We start from the raw sequence: 22316 nt of genomic DNA, 5'->3' as shown, positions 1-22316 counted from the left end.
GTTGGCTGCTAACAGGTTTCTAGTTTCCTGGTTATTAGTATGTTGATAGTTTTGTGATGCAGTGAGCCAGAATGCAATGCAACATTAAATCAATTCCAATCAAGAACATATGATAACACTACTTTGTAACTTTTGGCATGTCAGCCATGTGACTTTGTACTTTGTTTTGGGTTCTTCCTTTATTTAACCACGCAAGTCTATCTCCACATGAATAACCGGCAGACATTTCTCATTGTTTCCCCTTATTTTCTCAACCTGGACCTACCTGACATCTAGCAAACCGTGTTGGTATAAAACAATGGTGAAACTGCATAAAATATGTAAAGAAAAATATTTCGAAAGAGGTGTGAAATTATGTCAGCATGATAAAATTATGTTTTTCAAAATTAAAAAGAAAAAGAAGCAACGCTGAAACAAGCAGATTCTACATGCCCAACATGTAGAGTCTCCCTTTTTATTTCATTGGAGCGCTAGACCTCTCAAATGCCAGCAGTGCATTTGATGCAAATGATAACATATGTCTTATGAGAGGAACAGCAGTATGATAAGCTCTAGCTCTTCCTTCTGATCAAGGCATTTACAGTAGGACTAGGGAAGTGGAAAGACATGGGAAGATGCTGGTCCAAATCCAGAAAATTATGAAACGCCCTTGGGTAGAAATTGAGGGCATTCAAACATTTAACATTGAGGCCTCTTTTTATGAGGCAACCTTCAAACAAAGCGTTTGAACAACTGTTTATAGAGAGTCTGACAGCAGCAAGGAGGCTCTCATTGCTCAAAAGTGCCAGAGGGATAAGAGAATCAGTAATCACTGCTGGGAAAGTCCCAGGGAAGCACAAATATAACTTTGCCTTCCCTTTGGTCTTTACTCAAGAGTTTCTGAGAACGCAACACAGCTGTCATTCTGCAGAAATATGTCTGAGGAGGGAAAAAAAAGAAGGCAAAAGAGACACAAGAATTTGGTTCTCCCCTTCCTTTCTGCACAGTCATATCTTTCCAAAGACTCCAGAAACTGCATACCTCACAGCAGGTTTGGCAGTGATGTAAGGATCTAAAAATAAGAAATATGTTAAGAGTAACCTACTGTTAACTGTAATTGGTCTTCAGTATGTTATGAAGACTCAGCTGCACCTTGGAATACAAAAGAGAATGTCTTTATCCCAATCCCACTCCCACGAAAAGACAAAGTCAAGGACTGTCAGTATGTACCTGGCATGAAAGGCATTTACGAAAGTACAAGAGATGATCACTACACATATTCAAAGGTAGAGAGAAAATCCATCCTGACCTATGAACTGAATGATAAGAAAAGCATTTGTGGGTTTCAAAACAGTAGGACAGGATGACATCAGTGTGGATTAAGAGAGCTGTGAATGTTATACTATATGGTCCATACTGTGATAGCTGAAAGTGAGGCTTCTCTACAAGTTGTTTACACAGCATGTTCTGGCAGAAAATTATGCCAGGAGGAATGAGCTAAAGGGTCACAAGCTAAGTACAGCATAAGTAATTTCCATGATCAGCATCATGGGTTTAGGAGGCACTAGTAGTTCTTAGGTAAAAAGCTACTAAGCGTGAGTAGGGCCATACTTGGYGAGAATAGCAAATCTGCTTCAATCTCTGCATTCTACATGGTGATAAATGAAGTGGTGTAGCTGTAAAAATTTCTGACCTGTATCGACAAATACAACATGTTCTTCAAATGAGTGTTCCACAAATTATTATGTCATAAGCATTCTAGGTTTTCTCTGTTGTCTTTCCCCTTTGGTTCACTGCTTTGCACTTCATTTCTGGTCATACCTTTTGTTTCAGTAACACGTCCTTTTCTTCCAATACACACTCAAGCCCGTTCCCTTTGGAAAACTTCTCTTTCAGTACTTCTGTCACTCTCTTCCTACTAGATCAACTAGTTTTGTTGCAAAAAAGAACAGCCTTTTGTATGCCTTGCAGCTTTTGTGCTTGAAAGTTTGTCTGCTTCTTCCAAATACTCTGACTGGTCTTAGAAGAGATATTACCTTTCCCTATAAACATTGCTTTATCTATAAACATCACCTTGCCTTTGTACTTAGCCCATCATAACCACATCAAATCCCACTATCAGATTTCCATTTTAATGCCATATCAGCCTAAAATATTGTTGTATGACTTGTATTTGCAGGAGCTAAATGAAAGACTAAAAAGTGAAGGCCTTTGTCCAAAAGAGTAAAATCTAATCTGTAAAATCTAATTTATATTTTCAGTGCACTAAATGTATTAACAGAAGACAAGAAAAAAAGAGCACAGGAAAGAAGGAAGACTTAAAATCTGCATGTAAAACAGGCTGTGAGTTAAAGTTCCACTTTAATCCTTTATCATTGTCCTCTGGCATCTTGTCTAAACACTCCCTCTTAAAAAGGCAAAAAGAGTTTGATATCTCTTTGAATCACAACCTGAATTGCTAGTCTTTTTTTTGCCTCTGGTGCATCACCACCTGCATGTAGAAATGTCAGATTCAATCACTTGCATGAGTAGGAGACAGAAATTCCACACACACAGCCTCATCCCCCTCACTCACAAGCGGCACATTTGAACACCTGCATGCAGAAGTAGCTGACAATGCACAAAAAGTGCATACATGCAGGTGCAAGCACCTTTACACATGCATGAGTGAAAGCTCAAGACCAAAAGATTCTGAATTCAGGTTGCGCAAAATCTCTACAACTTTTAAATATGGGATGTTCTTCTAGGTAGATCTGTTTGGTCCTGCTTTCAACAGAGGGACAATGTATCGCTGCCATTTTTAAAAAAGGATTATACAGGAAATATATGCATATGATCACATGATGTGGGGATTAGCTGAATAGGTGGAAGTGTTAAGAAAAGGTTATCCAGCATACTTCTGGCCCAGGGCACACAGGAATTTTCCTTCAGTAGCATTGCTTTAAATTTTAAAAACATCAACTTTTTTTGTCTGCCCTCTTTTTGTATGAGATTCCTCCCTTCCTCCTGAAAGCAAATTCTTAACCAAAACTCTTATTAAACTCTTCTTGTCACAGTATCTTGTATACTTGAGCCTTGCCTTCTAGATATTATTTTCTATGGGCACTGCTAATCCTTCTCCCATCATTTTTTCTATTCTGACTTTTCTTAAAAACACACAAAAAAAAAGATCTCTAGATATCACATACATAAAGATACTGTCAGCACTATAAGGAAAAACAAACACACAAATAATGTGAATTACCTAAATGAATAAAGTAGGTAATTGTTGAAAAGGGCTGAGAAAGCAGCACAGACAGATGCAAACAAAGAATTGCTCTCGCTTGTACATGTTCATACATTTAGGAAGCCCCCTCCGTGTTCTCAGTGATGAGAACATTTACATGCCACCCTCGTCAAGCCTACCAGATTTCTGGTATTTTATTAATCCTGTTGAAATCTTCTGCTCTTTAGCACTATAAAGGCATTCTGCCCAATCCTGGTTTTTAAAGGGGAGATTCTCTGCTCTGCTGGCAGTGATTTATCTGTGTTCCTCCCTGTCTGTTATGAGGAGACCTGACCCTGATACTACCTTGCAAGAATATCCAGAATCACCATGATCTGTGCAATTAGTGGTGACATGGTTTAGTTTCATCTCAAACTGGTTGCAGAAGAATAACAAACGAGTTTCCAGAAAAGGCTGATCTCTAAAATATTTCTGCCACCTGCTCTGTTTATTTGTCAGCTCAACAGGAGTTCCTTAACTGATATATTTTTTTAATTTAAGTATCAAAAAGCTGAAGTATTGATAAAAATACTGGACAATAAAACCTATTTATGTGCATGCATGCTAATACTCCCAAGTATACCTTGTATTACAAGCATAACTCTATCACTATAGGTCAGTTCCAAGTATAAAAATAAGGACAATGATTGTCTTAGGGTGAATCTCATAAACCGTAAAGTACACTGAGAGGGCCAATAAATCATAATAACAAACAAAATAGTGTTTGAAAAAAATAGTAGAAACATGTCTTCTTTAAAAAAATGAGGCAAATCAGAGGCTGCTAAAAATCAGAGTACCAGCATTTTGTGTCAATGTAATCGTAGCAGTTAAAAAACAAAAACAACAACAGAAGAAAAAACTCCAAGATCCAAGACTCTGTTAACAGAAACAGATAAATATTTTGCTCAAATGTTTGTCTACTTCCTYTCTCATATATATGTAGGCAGCTAAAGTAGGGGATAGCTTAACGAAAGCATTAGTGTATGTATTCTAAACAATAACTACTGAAAGCAGTCTCCAGAACAGCCTGTCTTTGTGACTCATTACACACATCACAGGAAAGAGCTCCACAGAAAGACACACTGGTTCTTTCAAATAACTAGAGCTCCAGAAGAGCAACTGGCTTAGTTTATTTCAGGTTTGATGGCCTGACTAGTAAATACTCTTATTTTCCTATAGATACCACAATAAGATGCCAAAGAGCAGGAAAATTACAATTAAACATAACTTACAGTGCAATAGTTTTGGCTAATAAATTCATCACCTCCCAGAAAGCAAATAAACAAAAAATTGACTGTGGTTTGGCAGTGATGATAAACAGGCTGATGTGTCAATGACATACATCTACTGAAGCCAAGAAAACTGTAGGCACACATCAACGGCTATGCTTTAGCAACAAGGGCATTTTATAACTAGGTTTGAGAATAATGGTCATCAAGTGGTAGGACATATTTTTGGCAATATATGCTTTCTTTAAAACAAGCTGATGAACTTGCAAAACATAATAAGAAGAATCTAGCCACCTAAAAATACCTATCTTGTCTTCTGTGTTGACCTGGAACTCAGGATGGTAACTGCAATCAGACAGTGTGGTTTCTAGCTATCACTGAATAAAAGTAAATATGGTATTATCTTGTAAAAGCCTCCTATTAATCTGCTTCTTCTCTCCATTTATTCTGAACTGTCTGATCTCCTCCCTCCAGATGCTGTTGGCTCCCTGATAACTTCCTTCCTTCCCCTCTCTATCATTTCAGACTTCTGTGATGTTCTTGTATTACAACATCTTGGCGGACTCACTAATCTTTCTCTTACTTATCAGTCATTATCTCTGGTTTCCATTGGAACTTCAAGGGCCTTTTACAACAATGGAAATAACCTGACATGTACTTGTGATCTCAAAGTAAGTAATTGCAGACAACGAGATCCAGAGGTAAGTTATGTGCTGGTTAACATTAGAGCAGAGATAAGTTCAGCTGTACGCAGCATCATGGCTGAAAACAGCCATTTAGGATAACCTCTTTGGAATTAACAGAATACTGCAAGGGACTAAAACATAACCTTGGGCAATAATATAACTAGATTCCCAAGATTTGCATATGCAGCCTCTTGTGGCTTCAAAATTTGCATGCGTTGTTTGCTGCCTGATTCCAAATTTCAAAGGCCACTTCAGACAGCTCTCAGTGACTTCATCCAGTCCTTTCTGAAGTTTAAAGTTAAAAATCAACTCCACGTTAGTTCTCAATCCTTTCTCACTCGCTTGTTCCAGGCCTTGGATACTGTCTTGGACACAAGGATAAGCAAACCCTTAATTCTATTGCAAACCACTACCATCTCTTCTCTCCAATTTCTTATTCAGCATATGTGAAAACATACGCTGTAAAGTGCAAAACCTCCATATAGCACATTTTGCAAGATAAGCAAAAGTCTACCAGCTATCAAAATGTTTGCTTTTTCTTATCACCACCAGTGCAAGAGACCAACTGCATATTTTTTGAAAAATTCTCTGTGTGAATTTTCAAGCTCTTTTTGTAAGTACTTTTGCAAAAGAGTAAGTCAGATTCTGCTTTCAGTGCTATGGAGTCAAAAGGGATTTATAGCCCTCCTGTTTATCAATGGAAGTCTTTCCATTATTTGCAAAGGTCTCCGAATCAGGCTCAAACTGAGGGCATAATCTTTGGAGACTAGTATATGAGATGCAGAGTGCCTGCCAAAATACAAAGGTATAGAGTACTTGCCAAAGTTTTAAAAAAGCTATAGCTCTCTGATCCATCTGCTCAGAACTTGCCAGACACATTCTTCATGCAAACTTGCAAATAAAAAGAACGTATTGCATGCATAACCCGACCCTTTTTATATCCGGATGGGCTACAGCTGCAGCAAGATTCCCTCACTGTGCTGGCTGCTACTTGCTTAAAGGTGAAAGAAGGTGAAGTGCGAAGAGGGTAAACAGATGAATGGCTAAAGCAGGTCAAAAAGGGAGAGGACATCAGATATTTTAGGGAATCACTGTGATTGACTCGTTGCATCACCCTGTGGTGACGGGAGGAGCCTCAGGGAACAGAATGTATCATGAGAAAGGATTTCCTCCCCATTTGTTCCCCAAGCAAGGCCTTCCTTGTGCCACTGAAGATACATGTGCAGTATAAGTTGGGGATGCAGCCCTGAGGCTGTTCAGTCTGATTTATGCTTAACCTGGCAGGAAGACTCTGCATTGCATAAGCAATAAACAAGAAYAGAGGGTCTGGGGTCCTTCTCTTGGAAGATTTTGAAATACTGAGTGCAATTTCCTGCCATTTAAGGGATTTTAAGATAGCTCCAAAGAAAAATTTTATGTAAAATGAAGCAAAACAAAAAAATCCTGTAAACTTATCTAGTATTTAGCTGTAACTCGCCAGAGGCACATTATGTTTTATTAAACTATCAGCAAAGGGGAGCCAAAGTCAACAACAACAGAGTGGGTTCTCCTGCCTCCTAGCCAAATCCCCTGAGTCCTGCAGGGTACTCCTGTGCTCATCTCCCCTCTAAGTGCAGGTCTCACAACCCTTGCCTCTTCCTGGTCCCGTCCCTGACAGCCGTATTTCACTATCTACCATATGAGCTCCTCGCCAACAAAGCTTCATGTTCTTTTCCTATGCCTCTCTTCCACAGCTTTTCCTCATAGGCGCAGCAATGAGAAAGGGAAGCAAAGCATAAGGAGATCCAGAGTCATTTTATTGYCTCATCACTGCTGGCTGAGTGACGCTGAGAGCATTTTTTGGAGGCGTCTTGCTGAGGGCCTGTCACCTGCTTTTCAAGTTTGAAAAGGCTCTGCAGCATGGGTTTCCCTCTTTTGGCCTAACACTTAATCTTTTTCCTTTCTTCCAGTCATTTCTGCTGGCCAGCTCACCCTGAGGACAACGCTCCCCACTTCTCCTGAACACCTTCCTCTCCATGGACCTCAAAACATTTGCTCCACCTCCTCATCACTTCAGGGCTTCCTAGCGCAGAGCTAGAGAGCCAACCTAATATTCTTCAGCGTGACGGCTATTATGCTGCTGAGTTTGGCTGAAACTTGTGCATCTCTCAGTGCACCCTGGTTTCTCTGACAGACTGCAGCTTTAATCGCAGGAGCTCGACCCCGCGAGCCAGAGGCCTGCTTCTGACCCATGTCCCGCATTCCTGTGCTCCCCATAACGAACACATACCGCAAACGGCAATAAATCTGCCTATCAGCTTGGCGCCCTAGATTTCTGCGCACAGTAGTGCACAGCTGGGAGGACGCATTGGCTCGTGGCAGTAGCTAATGGGATATTATATACTTTTTCAAGTTGTCTTCAATGACTGCTCTGTTCCTGGCAGGAGGTGGCTGCATTGCAGATAAGCTCTCAAGTCACAGTGAATATGATGCAGTGTTAAATGCTTCCCTTAACCCACGCTTGTAGATCATTTGCCAAAGGTACTCTACACACGGTCTCAAATGTACTGAATTTTTGTAGGGGATACAGTATCTGGAACAAAAAAAAGGATTCTGGAACCAAGAGGAAGCAATTTGACTGAAATATACTGCAAATCAACTTCCTCTGATCCGCTAGGCCTGAGGAGTTGCTGGGGGGGGGTTTCAGGGGCGGGGGGGGAGAAGAGGTTGGTAGAGTAGAACGTTATTAGGCCCACACTTTATACTGCGTTTGGCACTTCAAAGAGCACTGTACATTTGCCAAATAATGCAACCTTGCAACCTTTCAGATTACAGGAGTCTGGTTTCAGGAGAGCAATACAAAAAGTGTGAGATCCAAATATATTACTTTATATGTGGGTCACAGCGATGGCAGTCAATTAAAATCAAATGCCCCAGGTGATATTTGTAATACAGATATCCTGTGCCAGTTCAGAGCCACAAATCCTGCTTCCTGATATTTTGTTCCATAGCATGAGAGACAGTACTTTTTCGCAAAAAAAAAGAGAACAAGGCCCCTCTGCTCTTGATTATACTGGGATCAATCTGGAGCAGCTCTACTGCAGTTAGTGTAAATTGCCTCAGATTTGCACTACTGAGATTTGGCCCAAACTTATGGTAGCTCACTCTAAACATATTCCCTAACTGAATAACAAGACAAAACACTGTCTGAATTGGAAGTAAGGTATCTGAAAGACTGACTGTGGTTTAAATTTAAATCTGACTCATAATGGGGTAATATGTTCCATAGCATCTTCTTTCTTATACCTCCCTCCAAGTGAAGAAAGAAGCCCTTAAAAAAACTGGGGTTAATGCTGTCTGGAGTGCAGGCGGCTCTTATTCTTCGGCCCTGACTGAACACCGCAGGAGCACTTGGTGGGGACCAGGCTCTCCTGACACAGAAGGACCAAAGTTCTGCTCCCACTTTCTTCAAATTCTTCACTGTAATCTGATGTCCCCCTTGGGCTTTAACCTGGTGCTGTACATTTACTCTGACTCAGCTCTCTCTTCCTCTAATATTTCATGTGGTACATTCCTCCGCTCCACAGCCTATCAGGTACCCACACGTGCAGCAGCCTCAGATAACAACAACAATAAAAAACAGCATTTCAGTCATGTTTTTCATGATGCTTTATAATGTGTTACCAAAACATGGCACTGTTTCCATAGGAAGCAATTATTACTTGTTATTGTTTGATAGTCTGTACATAATAAAACTACCTTAAAAACAATACCACAACACTCGCTGAACAACTGTTTTTCACCCTCCCAGGGTTTACACTTGTCCAGCTTTGCAGTGATGCCTATTTATTTTTTGGAATGCTTATTCATAAAAGACAAGTTTTTCTAAAGGGTGCAGGGGCTTTATTCATAAATACAGAAGCACCTTAATAAAAGAAAGATATGATGAAGTTTTCAAAGCAGGCAAGAAAACTGATGAACAAAGACATTCCCATAACAACTGAGCTTTATCTGATCAAATTCTAATAAAGCCTGCATTTGGCATAAATCTTTAAAAACATAGCAAAGGCCACTGGAGGATGCTAAAACTTGTTTATTTAATATTATTCCTCCTCCCTTCCCCCAAAGTACTTTATCCTCTTAATATTTTCTGAAGACTTCATGTACGTTAAAAAGTGCATCAAACGAAAACACTTAAATGGAAGGATGGGAAGAGATGCACAAAAGAGCTCTGCATCTGAGCCTCTGCCACCTTACCTCCTTCCAGCTTCCCACTTTCCAAAGTGCTGATGTTCAGCAACCATGATGAACATATTAACCCTCACTTTCAGGGAAAAGGGACACCAGAAAGGATAGTGCCCCTAATAAATGTAATCCTCCATGGCCTCATTCACCATAGCCAAGAAAAGACAGCAGCTTTTGTATCTATCTTATAAAASAAACAATTCCTACTTCTGTGAGTTTTCTTTTATTATATTCTATCATAAGATCGCTTAATATGTGCACTGTGCTTCCCATCTGTACAGGAACACACAGGTGTTGGCAGACTAATCCTTAAATACCAAGGATAGTATTCTTGGTGAAAACAGACATTATAGGAAACCGTTTCCACTCAGAGATTACCAGTCACCCACTGGCTTCAGTGGACTATTCGAGACATGACACTGGAGTAAAGCATGTTGTACAACGCTGTCAAGGGCCTCATTTGACATCATGGAAAGCTAACAGCAGAGACAGGTGGGAACAGGGTCCTGCTGTTCCCGCTCCAGGGCCACAGTGACATGGGCTCATCATGCCAAATAGTCCCAAACTGCCTTACTGGAGCCCRCACAAATAAGGCTGTAGGAAAACACAAAGTCCTTTTCTGATGTGGTTTGGAAAAAAGAGCCAAGTGTTAGCCCTGGGGAAGCTTAGACAAAAAGATGCAGTCTTTTTTTTTTTTTTCCCCCCTGCAATTTAAGAGCTAGGTCTGTAAGGTCAGAGGACCACACAAAAAAAAGAATCAGAAGGAGAAATATGTGTATTCTGTTTGCTTGCCTCTCTAGCCATTCCTAAAATAATGCTTCAGAGTACTATTGTCTTTTCTGTACCACTGGTGCATAACACTATTAATTTGCCACTGGACAGAATCAGAGAGCTCCAGAAGAGCAATTAAGAGATTTGCATGTGTTCAGGGGGGCTGTTTTCCCAGGGAATCATAACAGGTGAGATCCTACTCTCCCTAGATGATTTCTGCCCCTTTTTCTGCTTGAAAGAGAAAGAGGAGAGGACACAGGAACAATCATACCCTGAAACAAGTATGAGAGGAATTCTAAAAACCCTCATCAAGGAGATCTCAGCGAAACAAAACACTAAGCAACCCTGAACTTGGTGGGAGAAAAAAAGCTAGCAATTAAGTGTTGATTGTGCAAGAAAAAAAAAAAAACACATTGCTCCTTCCGGACATAACACTGGCAAGCCCAGTCAGCACGCATCTCACAAGAAGACAGGAAGCAGTGTTTATGCATGGAGGAGGAACATTAGGCACACATGCCAACTCTACTAGCAATCTCCTCTGTGAGGCTCTGTCCATGCATGGCTTTTAATATTGGAAGCACAGAAGCCTGAGAAATTCTTCAACCCTTAGCGAATGTATTTGCTTCTCTCRCTTCTACTGAGATGAGCATCTTCTTCATTCTCCTCTTTTACTTCTCACGTATTTGTTGTTTTCTCTAGTGCTAGATACTCCTATCACTGCAATGTTCTGAAGTTTCTCCTGCATCACCAAGGCACCAATGCCTCGACCCACCCTTCTCCACCTTCAGCTGCCTTAGATTCTTTCTACTCTCTAAAAGTCATATTCTGATTTCTACACCCTTCTCTCCAACTTCTCTCTGCTTTTGCTTCTCCTGTGAAACACTCACTGCATGCTAACCTCAAGTGTTGTGATGGAAATCAGACTTAGCAGTATTTATGAACTGCAATTCTCCTACAGCAAGCACTGCTAGTAAGGAATCCACACAGTTCAGATCAGCCATCACAGAGACAAATGAATACCTGGATACAAGCTTTTGCAGAGAGCTTCATACAAGACTACATGAAGTGGTAAACATCACTGAAGGAAAAGAAAAAAAAAACAGCAGAAAGATGAAGGCTACAGAGTATCTGGACCTTATAAGAAGTAAAGCAGAGAGAAGCACTAACAGGCAGCTCTATCATTTTGATAGGTGCTCTGCAAGAGAAATGCTCCAGAGACAGCTTGCCCCTCTACAGACAAAGGAGCTAAATAACATGCCTAACATTTGCTAGCTACCTTTGGCTTGCCTGTTATTTGATATAGAAAAGACTTAATTCTACAATAACCTGCACTCACTACTCATCTAACACATCACTCACTATCCCTCACTCAGTCCAGAAAAGAAATTGCTTTACTCACCAGTTATATAAAGGACTAACGTACCAGCCCTGGATGCAGGTGTCAGTCATTTCCACAGGCATAGGTTTGCTGGAGTCATGCTCTCTCAAATAAGCTCCAGCTGTTTCTCATCACAAGGCAAATTCTCAGCCAAGCAAAGGCCCTTTCTTCCCCACCTCTGCTGAACCCTTTGTGTCTCACATTCTTCAAACGTGGTAATGCAACAAGCTGAGCTCAGGCACTCTCAGCTATACTCCTTCCAGGAGGCTGATTAACAACTCCCAAAAGTAGAACAACAGAAAGCCCAAAGATACCATTGTCTCCTCTAGGATGTCTGAACAGCGAGGTCAAGTCAGAACAAACAATTGCTTTTACAGGCTGGTGGGGCAACGTCATGGGGACTTGTAGTGTAACTTCCTATGATTACCGTAATAAATTGAGAATATCAGCAATGTTCATCAAAGATTCCTGTTAGTTTTATCTTTTAACAAATGACATGTTGTTTAGTCAACTTTTCTCCCAGTGTGCTCTCAGGAGCAAACACAGCCAGGTTGCAATCTTAAATTCAAGTGTTCAGTGACCACCTGCTGACCACATTCAGTTGGGATTCACACTTCTGCTACGTTTAAACAGTCCAGTGCATCTTTTCCTGCTGTTGGTCTCAGGTTGGCTTACACAGTCACTTCAGTTAGCACATGAATTCCCCTGTCTCTGTTATCTAGAAATATGATTTGTACTTGAGCAGACTGGGCAGAAAAATGTGAATATGGAAAGTGTGGGAGAAGACTAACTCAAATTTGAACCCATGGGATCTGAACTGGACCCTATGGTGCTGCAAATTCAAGGCAGTGCTCAGGCATAACTAACAGAAATGGGAAAAGCATAGCCAAAGAGGAGTTCAGTACGCTTTGTTTTACAAAAGGGCATCTTACATAGCAGAGTTTTCAGCAGAACAAGTCCTAGAATGCTGAAACAACCATAATGTTTGCTCAGTATAAAACTGTTGTAAGGTAAACCCCCTTTTTGTTGTTGTGTTTCTCAGCAAGATGAACTAAACTCTAGATGAAATACACTCTATAAAAGATTTGCACAAACACGTGTACAGATTCTGTGCAGTTGACTTTTAGGGGGTTTAATGTGTGCTACATGATGCACTGTCTAGCTAGGAGAACCTCTACTAAAGCTTGTTAACATACAGAGGCTGTTCTGGGTGGTTGTGATGGTTCCCATACAGGACTGAATTTGCTTCTTTGGTGATAACACCATCTAACCAAGTTTATAAATCATCTAATGTTGTTGGCTGAAGTGCGCAATGCAGTTTTAAAACAAAAAGAATACAAATAAACCTTATCAACCTTCAGCAGTAAAGGAGTCATCCAGTCATTTTCTTTCTCTCTCCTCAGTACCAGAATTTCCCATTCTCTCACTTCAACCCCTGGGCCATCATACAGAAATGAATCAGCCTGAAATTGTTATGCTTTGAAACTCTATTAACAATGACGTTTCTGCAAGGAACAGTTCATAGGCTTATCCTGAGCACAGGCCACGGAAAAGGAATTTCATTTCTCCTATGTAAACTATATTATAGGTCAGGTGCTGGGGGACAGAGATGCTTTAGGATTACTGTTTGATATCTTGTTCCATCATTTACTTAAGGCAAGTCATCTACAGTCAACTTTAATAAGCCTCCTCTTTCACTATATGAGAAGCTTAGAGTACTGAGGCACACTTTTTAGAAAAGTTTGCATATTCAGCTTCCTATGATTTTGAAAGACACGGTTTCTAGAAGAGGCACAGAAAATGGGAGGTTATTTCTGAAAGATGGGACTTAATCATTTTTCCCTGTGGTTTACTCTACCTGTTAAATGGGTATAACACTAGTTTACCTCATAGAAGTGCTGTGAAAACTAAAGAATTTATACATATAAAGCACTTTGAGATTTTGCAATAAAAAGTGATAGGGAAGTGTAAAATTTTACTATTCTTATTAATTTACTAGACTGCTCTCTGGAGACACCTCAAATCAGTTTTTCAGCTTGGCCAAAACTTTTGCCTGGGAGGCCTGATCCCTTCCCTGTTCAGCAACATTTAAACCAGAAGTAACTGCACCGAAGTCAGAGGCATCACATCTGTGTAAATGTGAGGTGCGTTAGGCCCGGCAAACGTTATGAGAAGGCAGTGGTACAATAATGCAGAGTAAGAGCCAGAGCTTTACCTGATACAGTTCTATTCGTTGTTCTGATACCCGTGCCTTTGAGTTCTGCAATCGAAAGACTCTAAACTCTGCCTTCACCAAGTTGGAAGCATTTTTCTCCATCGCTGAGACGTCAAATCTTACGATTCTGAAGTAAAGGCTGTAATAGCTTGGTGGGATGGCATCTGCAAGAAGTCAGCGTAATTTTTTAAAATGATAAAATACATTGTTCTTTCAAACACTGTAATACAAGACAGCCTCAGGAACCAGTGAGGGAAATATCTGTAACATGATTCAGTTTCCAATGGCCAATTTAATATTATTAATAATTTAACAAAAAAAAAAGAAAAAAACCCACGTGTTTGATTATAGGAATAGCATATTAATACAGATTAATAACCATTTCCAACTGAATTTCAGGGCATGTATTTAACCCTGCTCTTTCAATGTACTGGTGGAAAACCCTGGATGCTAATAAGTTGGAAAAAATTCATAACAGTTGGTATCTGGCAAATACTTTCAGACTTGCACACAGTTCATAGGATCTGCTAAGAAGACAAATGTAACTGCAGATCATTTGTTCTGTATGTTCTCTGAATCCCATTTGCCCTCCGAATCTGGAGTATAAATAAAGTATAAATTAGCCAGCTTCAGATTTAATTTTCTATTTAGTTACAAAATACTTTTAGTGGAATAAAATATTTATTCTGATTATAATAAGCAGGGCAGGAATAGAAAAGAAGAAAGAAAAAAGGGGAGAAAAAGACAAGAAGATAGTAGACAAAAATAGAATTACATTCATTTTGATCACTTGGAAGCAGTAAAAGTCACAAACATAACCACCCCTCATTATACATGGGGGAAGAGAAAAAACAGTTGGAAAAATTGAACCAAGTCTTCAATAATGGTGTTTAAAATATCAGTTTAGGTTTCAAAACAGTCTCTTCTTCCTTCCCAATTGTAAATCCTGACTGAGGTTAAGCAGCAAAGTACTTTTGCATAATTCCAATTACCCTGCAGGGTTCAGTGATTATCTCAGGCTGTTCCACCTAATTCTGGCCAAAAGCACAAACAGAAAACCATGTGTAGTGCCTCTGAACACGCTCTGTACGTGTGACACTCTCCACACCCTGTTGTTTGGCAAGAGTTTCCTCAAACTGCGGAGTGGGCACAGTGAGCCAAAGTCAGGGATGAGTCGAAATGACTCAAAGGGCCTGATAAAATCTCCATTCAAGCTGATGGAAAGGTTTCCTCTTCTCTTACATTTTTAAAACTGAAATGTATATAGAAAAGTAAGAAAGATGAAAATTTTAGCATGAGGGGGGGAGGCAAAGATTCTCAGCAGAGAAAGCAAACTTCACAGACTTTTTGGGGGCCACAACAACAGAGAGACTTCAGATAACAATTCTAAAACATTACATTTTCCCACTAGTCAGTAACTCAGGACTGGCCATGCAGTGCCAGGAGACACCCTCTACAGCAGAGAGGTGAGCAATTAAGCCCCCACAAAAGATCCAGGCTTTGTCAGAAAGCCTARGGAGGCCTCCTGCTCAACACCTTCCCTCAGTTTCACAGCTATCTAGGACATTAATCCATTCATCTRTTGATGGAATAAAGTACTTTGTTTTGGAATATATGTATTTCTTAACAGATATCATACACCTAATATGTAGTTTCTACGTACAGCAATTGGAGAAGGCAAATCCAATACATTTACTCTTATTTCTAGCTGTTAACGATAAAAGATAACTTGAACAAACCTTTAATAACGCATGTGCGTATTACTAATACAAATTAACAATTTAAAGACTGTATTGCATATATTCAGTGTCTCTAGACTCATTGTTATTACTATCTGAACACATTATCCAAGCTGATATATTGCTTCCGAGCAATGTAGCAGGTCCAGGCAATACAAAGAAGCACCACTCTCAGTAACACATTTAATATGCAGATTGTTGTAGCTCTTCAGATAATTCTCTCTAGGCTTAGACTGACTGCAGAATAAGTACCAACTACAAGTCAGTCAAGAGAAGAATAAAGTAAAATATTTATTCTGTCTTTAAAATATCCACAAGACAGAAAATGATCAGAGGTGAACACTCCTAAAATAATCCTAGATATGGGAAAATCTTCAGATGATAAAGGACAAATTTAAATCTTAACTCTAGATGCACTGTGAGAGAAGACAAGTCATCGAAACACTTAAAAAAACTGCTGAAAGAGTACTTCCCAAAGGAGATTCTCAGTACGGTCAAATGTGTGAGAGGTACAAATATGAACAGAAAATCCCACGCTTCCTTATGGTCCCATTTAATTAATAATAATAAAGAAGTGTTCTCAAATTTCCACACCTGCAACCCTCTAAAGTAAACTGCATCATGATCAGTATTCTTGTCTCCCAAGCTTACTGACAATTTTTTTTGCTACAATTTTATAATAAGAACTCAAAGAAAAACATACCAGAACTGTTCTACTAAAGCTTGAGTAATACATTAGTGTTGTTCTCTTTCAAAATACTCAATCAAGGACTTCTAAAAAAAGTTTAACCTTATTTAACGGTCATCTTAATTCTGATAGATTTTGAAAATTTTTATAAAAGCTATACAGTTCAGAGGTTATATCCTCATTTAAAACAGAAATAGTCTCTTAAATTTACTTTTCTGCTATAGGAAGCTCTGAGACTACTACTTGTTCTTCAGCCAAACCTAATCCTACTAAGAATATAATTTAGCATAATAATATGTATATATATGATTGATGTTTCCAGGATGAGTTGTAAATTGTCTTTCCCTGTCATTTATTTGAGGCATCAGCCTATAATTGCATTCCTTGTCGATAAGCCAAACTAGAAAATGAGCACTTGCCCTGGCACACACAAACCCTGTTAATCTTTACTGTATTTCATATTCAGAAAATCCTATTTAACCCTGTTTGATTTAAATTAARTTTCTGATTTATTTCTACAGGTTTCTTGCTCTATCTTTCTAGGGATATTTTCTTGCTTGTCTTCAATTTCTCTATTTTATCTTAGATTGGATTAGATTTAGATATACATCCACAGATTCCTGTTTATTAGGAATCTGTGAATGTGTATCTGAAAGGATTTTCCTACCTCACCTCCGCATTTATATTTTTTCTCTCTTTCTTATATAAAGAAGATAGAAACAGACAGAGAAGGAATACTGTTGYAGTGTGAATGTTTTTGTGTTCACGTATGTGCGTTTGTGTATACAATGAACAAATGTTTACTTTCTATGGGAAGGAACGTGTGGGGCACCAGCAATCTGAAAGGAATGAATTCTCACTCATCTTACAGAAGTTTCTTCTCCTACAAGATAAATTTCACATCCTGCAAAAACCCACAAAGAAATCTGATTTACTTATTCTACCATCCACAACAGTATCCACAGGAAGGCAATTCAGGAAGAGGCTTTATTCATGGACAGCTAAAAATATTGCCTTTTTACTGGCTGGAGCCCTTTTTCTGTAAAAGAATGGCTGACTGCAGAATTGGGGTTTACATGAAACTTAATCAACATTAAGACAGAGAACCCTATTGAGTTTACAAGGTTTTGGATTAGCCTTTAAGTGATTTCAGATGATGCAATTTATATCTTTTTGTGACTCCACCTTAACCTGAAAGTTGTATCAATTCAGACTCAGCTGGACACGTCTGGGCTCCCCTCTGATTTTGGCCCAATGATTTCAGTAGATGCCAGGTTAACTTTGACCAAGCTAGCCTGCAAACACAGTTACGCTGTTACAGAGTAGACTCAAGTATTCTTTGAAAGATTATCACTAATGAGTGGAATTAAATCAATATGTTTCCCATAGCTAAGAAAACATAATTTTCTTTTGTTTTGGAGAGAGGGAATAGTAAATGCAATCAAAGATTTCATCTTTATTGTCTTTAAATTATTCATTAATTCAACCTCAAATCACTGAAGACTTCCAGCTGTAATAATCACAGTCACAATCACCACAGTAAAGTTGAGACAACAGTTACACAAAACACAGTTGGAGAAGGTGAAAGTAGCATCCCTCCACCACCCTGTAGTCCAATAGCTCAACACTTCCAACACTTATTCAAGATATGAGCATAGCAGACTCAGCTTTTCTCTTCCTTTTTTGCTTGAACAAGCRGAAACTTCATCAGCTCTTTTACACAGGAGAGTCCAAATTCCCAGGTTAAAAAGTACTGTGGAATGTGAATGCTTGCTGAGGGCATAAGGACAGCATGGTTTCTGGGCCTCTTACTGACTTTGTTCAATTTGGTGGAAAGGCTGAAACCCAGGCACCCCCTAAGCTCCTGTGCTAACATCTAGGACAGAAAATGGCCCCGTTCCTACGCAGCAGAGCAGCACCAGCAGGAGGGATGCAGGGAACCTCTCCAAAATACTGAGCAGTGCAGGCAGCAGTGTGATACCTGCCCACGATATTGCTCCAATTAATACTTCTACAGGATGGAACAGTGTCAACAGGACAGACTGACCACATCCTGTGACCAGTTGCCCAAAATAGCATACAGACACCTAGGCATGGCTCCTGGCAGGAGAAAGCAATGGATTCAAGTTCCCTTAAACTGAAAGGGGGAAATGAAGGAGTTTGTTTCATCCTAGAGATATTCCCCTAGTCAGGGGTCTACTCCATAAAAGGACGACACTTTTGCCTTCAGTAGTCATGTTTGATGAACTAAGCCCTTCATTTCCATTGCTTTTCTCACAAGTACTGAGTGTACCGACATTTCAAGAGAAACAAAACATTCTGTTTGACACAGCACTTTCAGGATTTGGGCTTTGTTTCTGGCAAGAAAAAAGACCTAAATTCAGTTGTATCCAAACTAGGGTTTCCCCCCCCCCTGAATTTTCATTTCTGTTATTGAATCAAAAAATTAACTATATGCACAGCACTAGTTAGGAAATGTAAACAACTTTTCTGTTCTTGTTGCAAGAAGCCAGACAGGCCGACTTCACACATACACCCACACTGGAAAGGCTGAGAGCTTCATTCTAATCCTTCCATCAAGGGCTTGTAATAAATGCTCCAAAGATTTATTTTTATTTCCTTTTGTGTTTATTAAACTTTGGAGGGTTTCTTTTCCTTTTTCTTTTCTTTCTGGTGTTTTGCCCATTCTTTATTATGGCAGCTACAAAACATGGAGTGTCCTTTTTTTCCTCTCCCTCTTCTTTTTCCTCGTTTTCTTTCTGACTGCAGTACATGAATGACCATGTAGTAGGCTTTGAAGCAGCACATGCAAATATTTATAAGAGTAGCTTGATTGTTATTAAATGCAGTTGTTATGCTTTCTATGCTCTGGCAAGCTTCCCTAAACCCTGTAACTCTTAGGACCATTTAGGCTGTTTAGATTTCAACTCACTGATAGCAAATCCTACGKTTTTTTGGGGGTTTTTTAACAAGCAGCAGCCCCTTTGCATAACATGACATTGTTTCTTCCCCTGTCTGAATTTTACTCTCTGATCAACCTATGGGTTCTTGTCATGAGCCAGGCCAGACATCCCTTTAATGACATCAAAATGTGATAAGTGAAGCAGCATGCTCAACGACATGGAAGGAAGGGCAACTTGTAAACTAAAACTGCTCATCTTTTCAGCAGGATCCTGTCCTTCTGTCTGGCACACTCGGGTCACAAATCCTCTTCTCTTTTCCATGGAAAGTGTCTCCAAGAAATTAGATACTTGTCTAACCCATCTGGATTCCCAAAGCTCACGGACAATTACTCTGCTGACCCCTCCTGACCCTGACGTGACTGCAGAATTGTGCTGGAAACAGGCTCTCTAGAATGACAGTGGATATATAAATACAGTGAACTAAATTATGGAGGCCTACAGGTTACATTTGGGAACTCAGATTGGCCATCAGGGGTAAATCAGTTGTACATCAGCTTTCCATTATTTCTGAAACTCTGTCCTGCTGTGACATTAAGTTATGAACACATCCATTAGCTAATCAGTGCTCTTGACAGAAATATTTGCGTAGCTCTCTATTCAGACATCATTTGTAGCCTCTTGCAGCAAGTCTTCAGAGTTGGACTGCACAAAAGCAATATAAGAGACACTGCACTGGCCCTGTGTCCAATTCCAGATTTGCTTTAATATTCCAGTTTTCACCTTCAAAGCTGCCAATGAACTATTATCTATATCTGTCAGCAACCATTTGCTATCGAAGTCAGGAGGGACACTGTGCTGAAAGTCAGAATAAAACTACTGGGAACATAGTGCATACRTTTTTCAGCTAAGGCTTAACGGCTCTGGAGTAGCTTTTCCCACAGAATAGGATATATGTGCATCTAGAGCATAATGCAAGGCATATATGTTCTGTTATTGCACCTTTTGTTAGTGAAGAACACATACAAAAAGACTGGCAGCTAGGCATCTTTCACAGACAAATAATCTATTCATGGCAAAGCGGTATAGATGATGCACAATTCCATATTCCCTGATGCCTTTAATCTTGTTATTTACTGTATTAAGTAGCTGTGGATAGCTGACACTTAGCAAGAGACAGACAGGCATAAATACAGGAAGAAAAAGATTTCTTCAGCAAAAATGCAGAGAGAATGAGAACAGGTTGAGGGCCCAACTGCTGAATGATCCTTTTAAACATCAGAACAACTAAAGACTAAAAATTGATACCACTTCCACTCCTGTACCACTAATACTGATTGCTAGATCTGCCACTGCAGTCGAGTGGGGAAGCTTCAATATGTCTTCACTAAGAAAACGGATTTTAAAGTCACGAGGTTATTCCAATGGGGAAAATCAAAGAAACATAACTTTAGTCCTACCGGGACTCCTACTGCAGCTATTTAAACATGACTTTCTTTCACCAGTTATGCTAACGGAAGCCAATTCCGACAATGTTTTCTTATTTCAGTAACTTCTTGTTATATTAGCTTTTTTTCTTTCTTTCTTTTTAATGAAGACACATTGGGTGCCTGACATTCAGCAGGGAATCCATATGTGCAATTATTATGCCATAAAGTGGTTATGAGGACTCAATGAATGTCACAAGCTCTCTGCAAACTCTAGGCTGCCAGAGCAAAAATGCTTGGTAGTACTCAGGTAATACAAATACGTACTTTATTCTTCTGCCTACATTGTTTCTGTCAAGCTCTATATGCCCACAAAATATAAAGCAATCAAGGTCTAGGTGGGCATGGATTTACAACAGAATAATTACCAGAGTTTGTGACATATCTTCCACTGCTGAACCACTTGCTATTCCTCCTTAAAAACATACATAGCTCTATGAAAAAAAAAAAAAAAAAAAAAAAGGATGATCTTCTGGTTGGAGAATTAATTACAATTAGGCCAAGACAGAATTTTCTGAAGATATATGTGCTCCTTACTTAAAATCTGACAAGGGGCTTCTGGTTCTGCTGCTACTTTCTCATTCCTTCACCATCCTGAAGCAACAGAAGACTTGCCAAAGTTCTGACCTCAATCGTACAGTAAGCTGGCGGTCTGGCTTCCGGTTATCAAAGTAATTAAATCTATCAAGCTTCTCCTACTGCTCTGGGATTTGGTGGACTTTTGACATTCTTATATAATTGCCTTTTGTATTCTTGATTTCCATAATGGTGAAAAATATCCTGCAGTGGCCTTCAGGTCAAAATGCAACTGGCATAACAAGGCAATTGAGGCAGTGTGATTAGCCATTGGAGAATCATAATCAGGGATTAGGTTGTGTTCTCCCAAAGAGAGGCAGTAAAATAAAACTCAAATCATTGGTGTTGTCCTAGCAAAGTTGCTGCATGGGATTTATGATACAAAATGGCTTACGACTTTGGCTTCGCTATGAAGGTCATTTTGAGGACAAAAAGAGAAGAGCATCTTGTTACATGGTCCCTAATTTGTGTCACTTCTTCTCTACAAGCACACTGGAATTGTATGAGTTCTACAATGAGTATCAAGAAAACCTTGCCAAGAAAAGCTACCATTGCAGTTTTAAGGTTCTAACAGTGTAAGTCATTTTAGACCTGTATTTTTTTTTTAATTGTTCTCCCTGGGTTGGACTAAATCATGTTGCAAATTAAACCTCCATTGTATTTAAATGCTTCAGCTGAAACTGACATTAGATGTTCCTTARTTTGGTCTGGAGACCATTGTAAAAAGGGCAGTAATCTTTTTGTATCACTGAACTGTCTGATTTAACTGAATCTAGTTAGCCAGAAACCCTCCATTTAATTCCTTTTCCCTTTGGTCATTCTCTCTCTGTCACCATTTCACAACTATTTCCAGGAAGCTACTAGTCTCTGAAGTCTCAATCTGAAAAATAATTTAGTCTAAAAAAAACAGTACTATCCATACCAGCTAAAAATCCAAGAAAGACAAGGTCTTAAGTTTGAACAATCAGCTATGGCATCTCTTTTTATCTCCTCCTTTTCCTACTGGTCCCATAAGGAAAAAAAAAAAAACAAAAAAAAACCTGCTGGACCAAGATCACATATGTTTGTTCATCTCCTGTGAGGTGCAACACTAACAGCCAAGAAGTCTGCAGTATGGCAGATTCCCATAACAAATCCTTCTGGAAAAAGGTTCACAGCTATTCCATCACCCAGAAAGTG

General features: G+C 39.4%; 1 protein-coding gene across 1 annotated transcript in view; it reads right to left on the bottom strand.

Annotated features, from left to right (window-relative positions):
- The window catches only part of TGFB2 (transforming growth factor beta 2), a 68624-nt gene that overhangs the window by 8604 nt on the left and 37704 nt on the right, over positions 1-22316 (bottom strand). The window contains exon 2 of the mRNA XM_026088829.1: positions 13748-13911. Coding sequence (XP_025944614.1) covers positions 13748-13911 — 164 coding nt within the window. The remainder of the gene's footprint in view (positions 1-13747; positions 13912-22316) is intronic.

This window comes from Apteryx rowi, unplaced genomic scaffold (assembly GCF_003343035.1).
Source record: "Apteryx rowi isolate R43461 unplaced genomic scaffold, aptRow1 scaffold_79, whole genome shotgun sequence".
NCBI lineage: Eukaryota > Metazoa > Chordata > Aves > Apterygiformes > Apterygidae > Apteryx > Apteryx rowi.
Note: the sequence above shows the minus strand (reverse complement) of the source record. Positions and strands in the feature narration are given on the sequence as shown.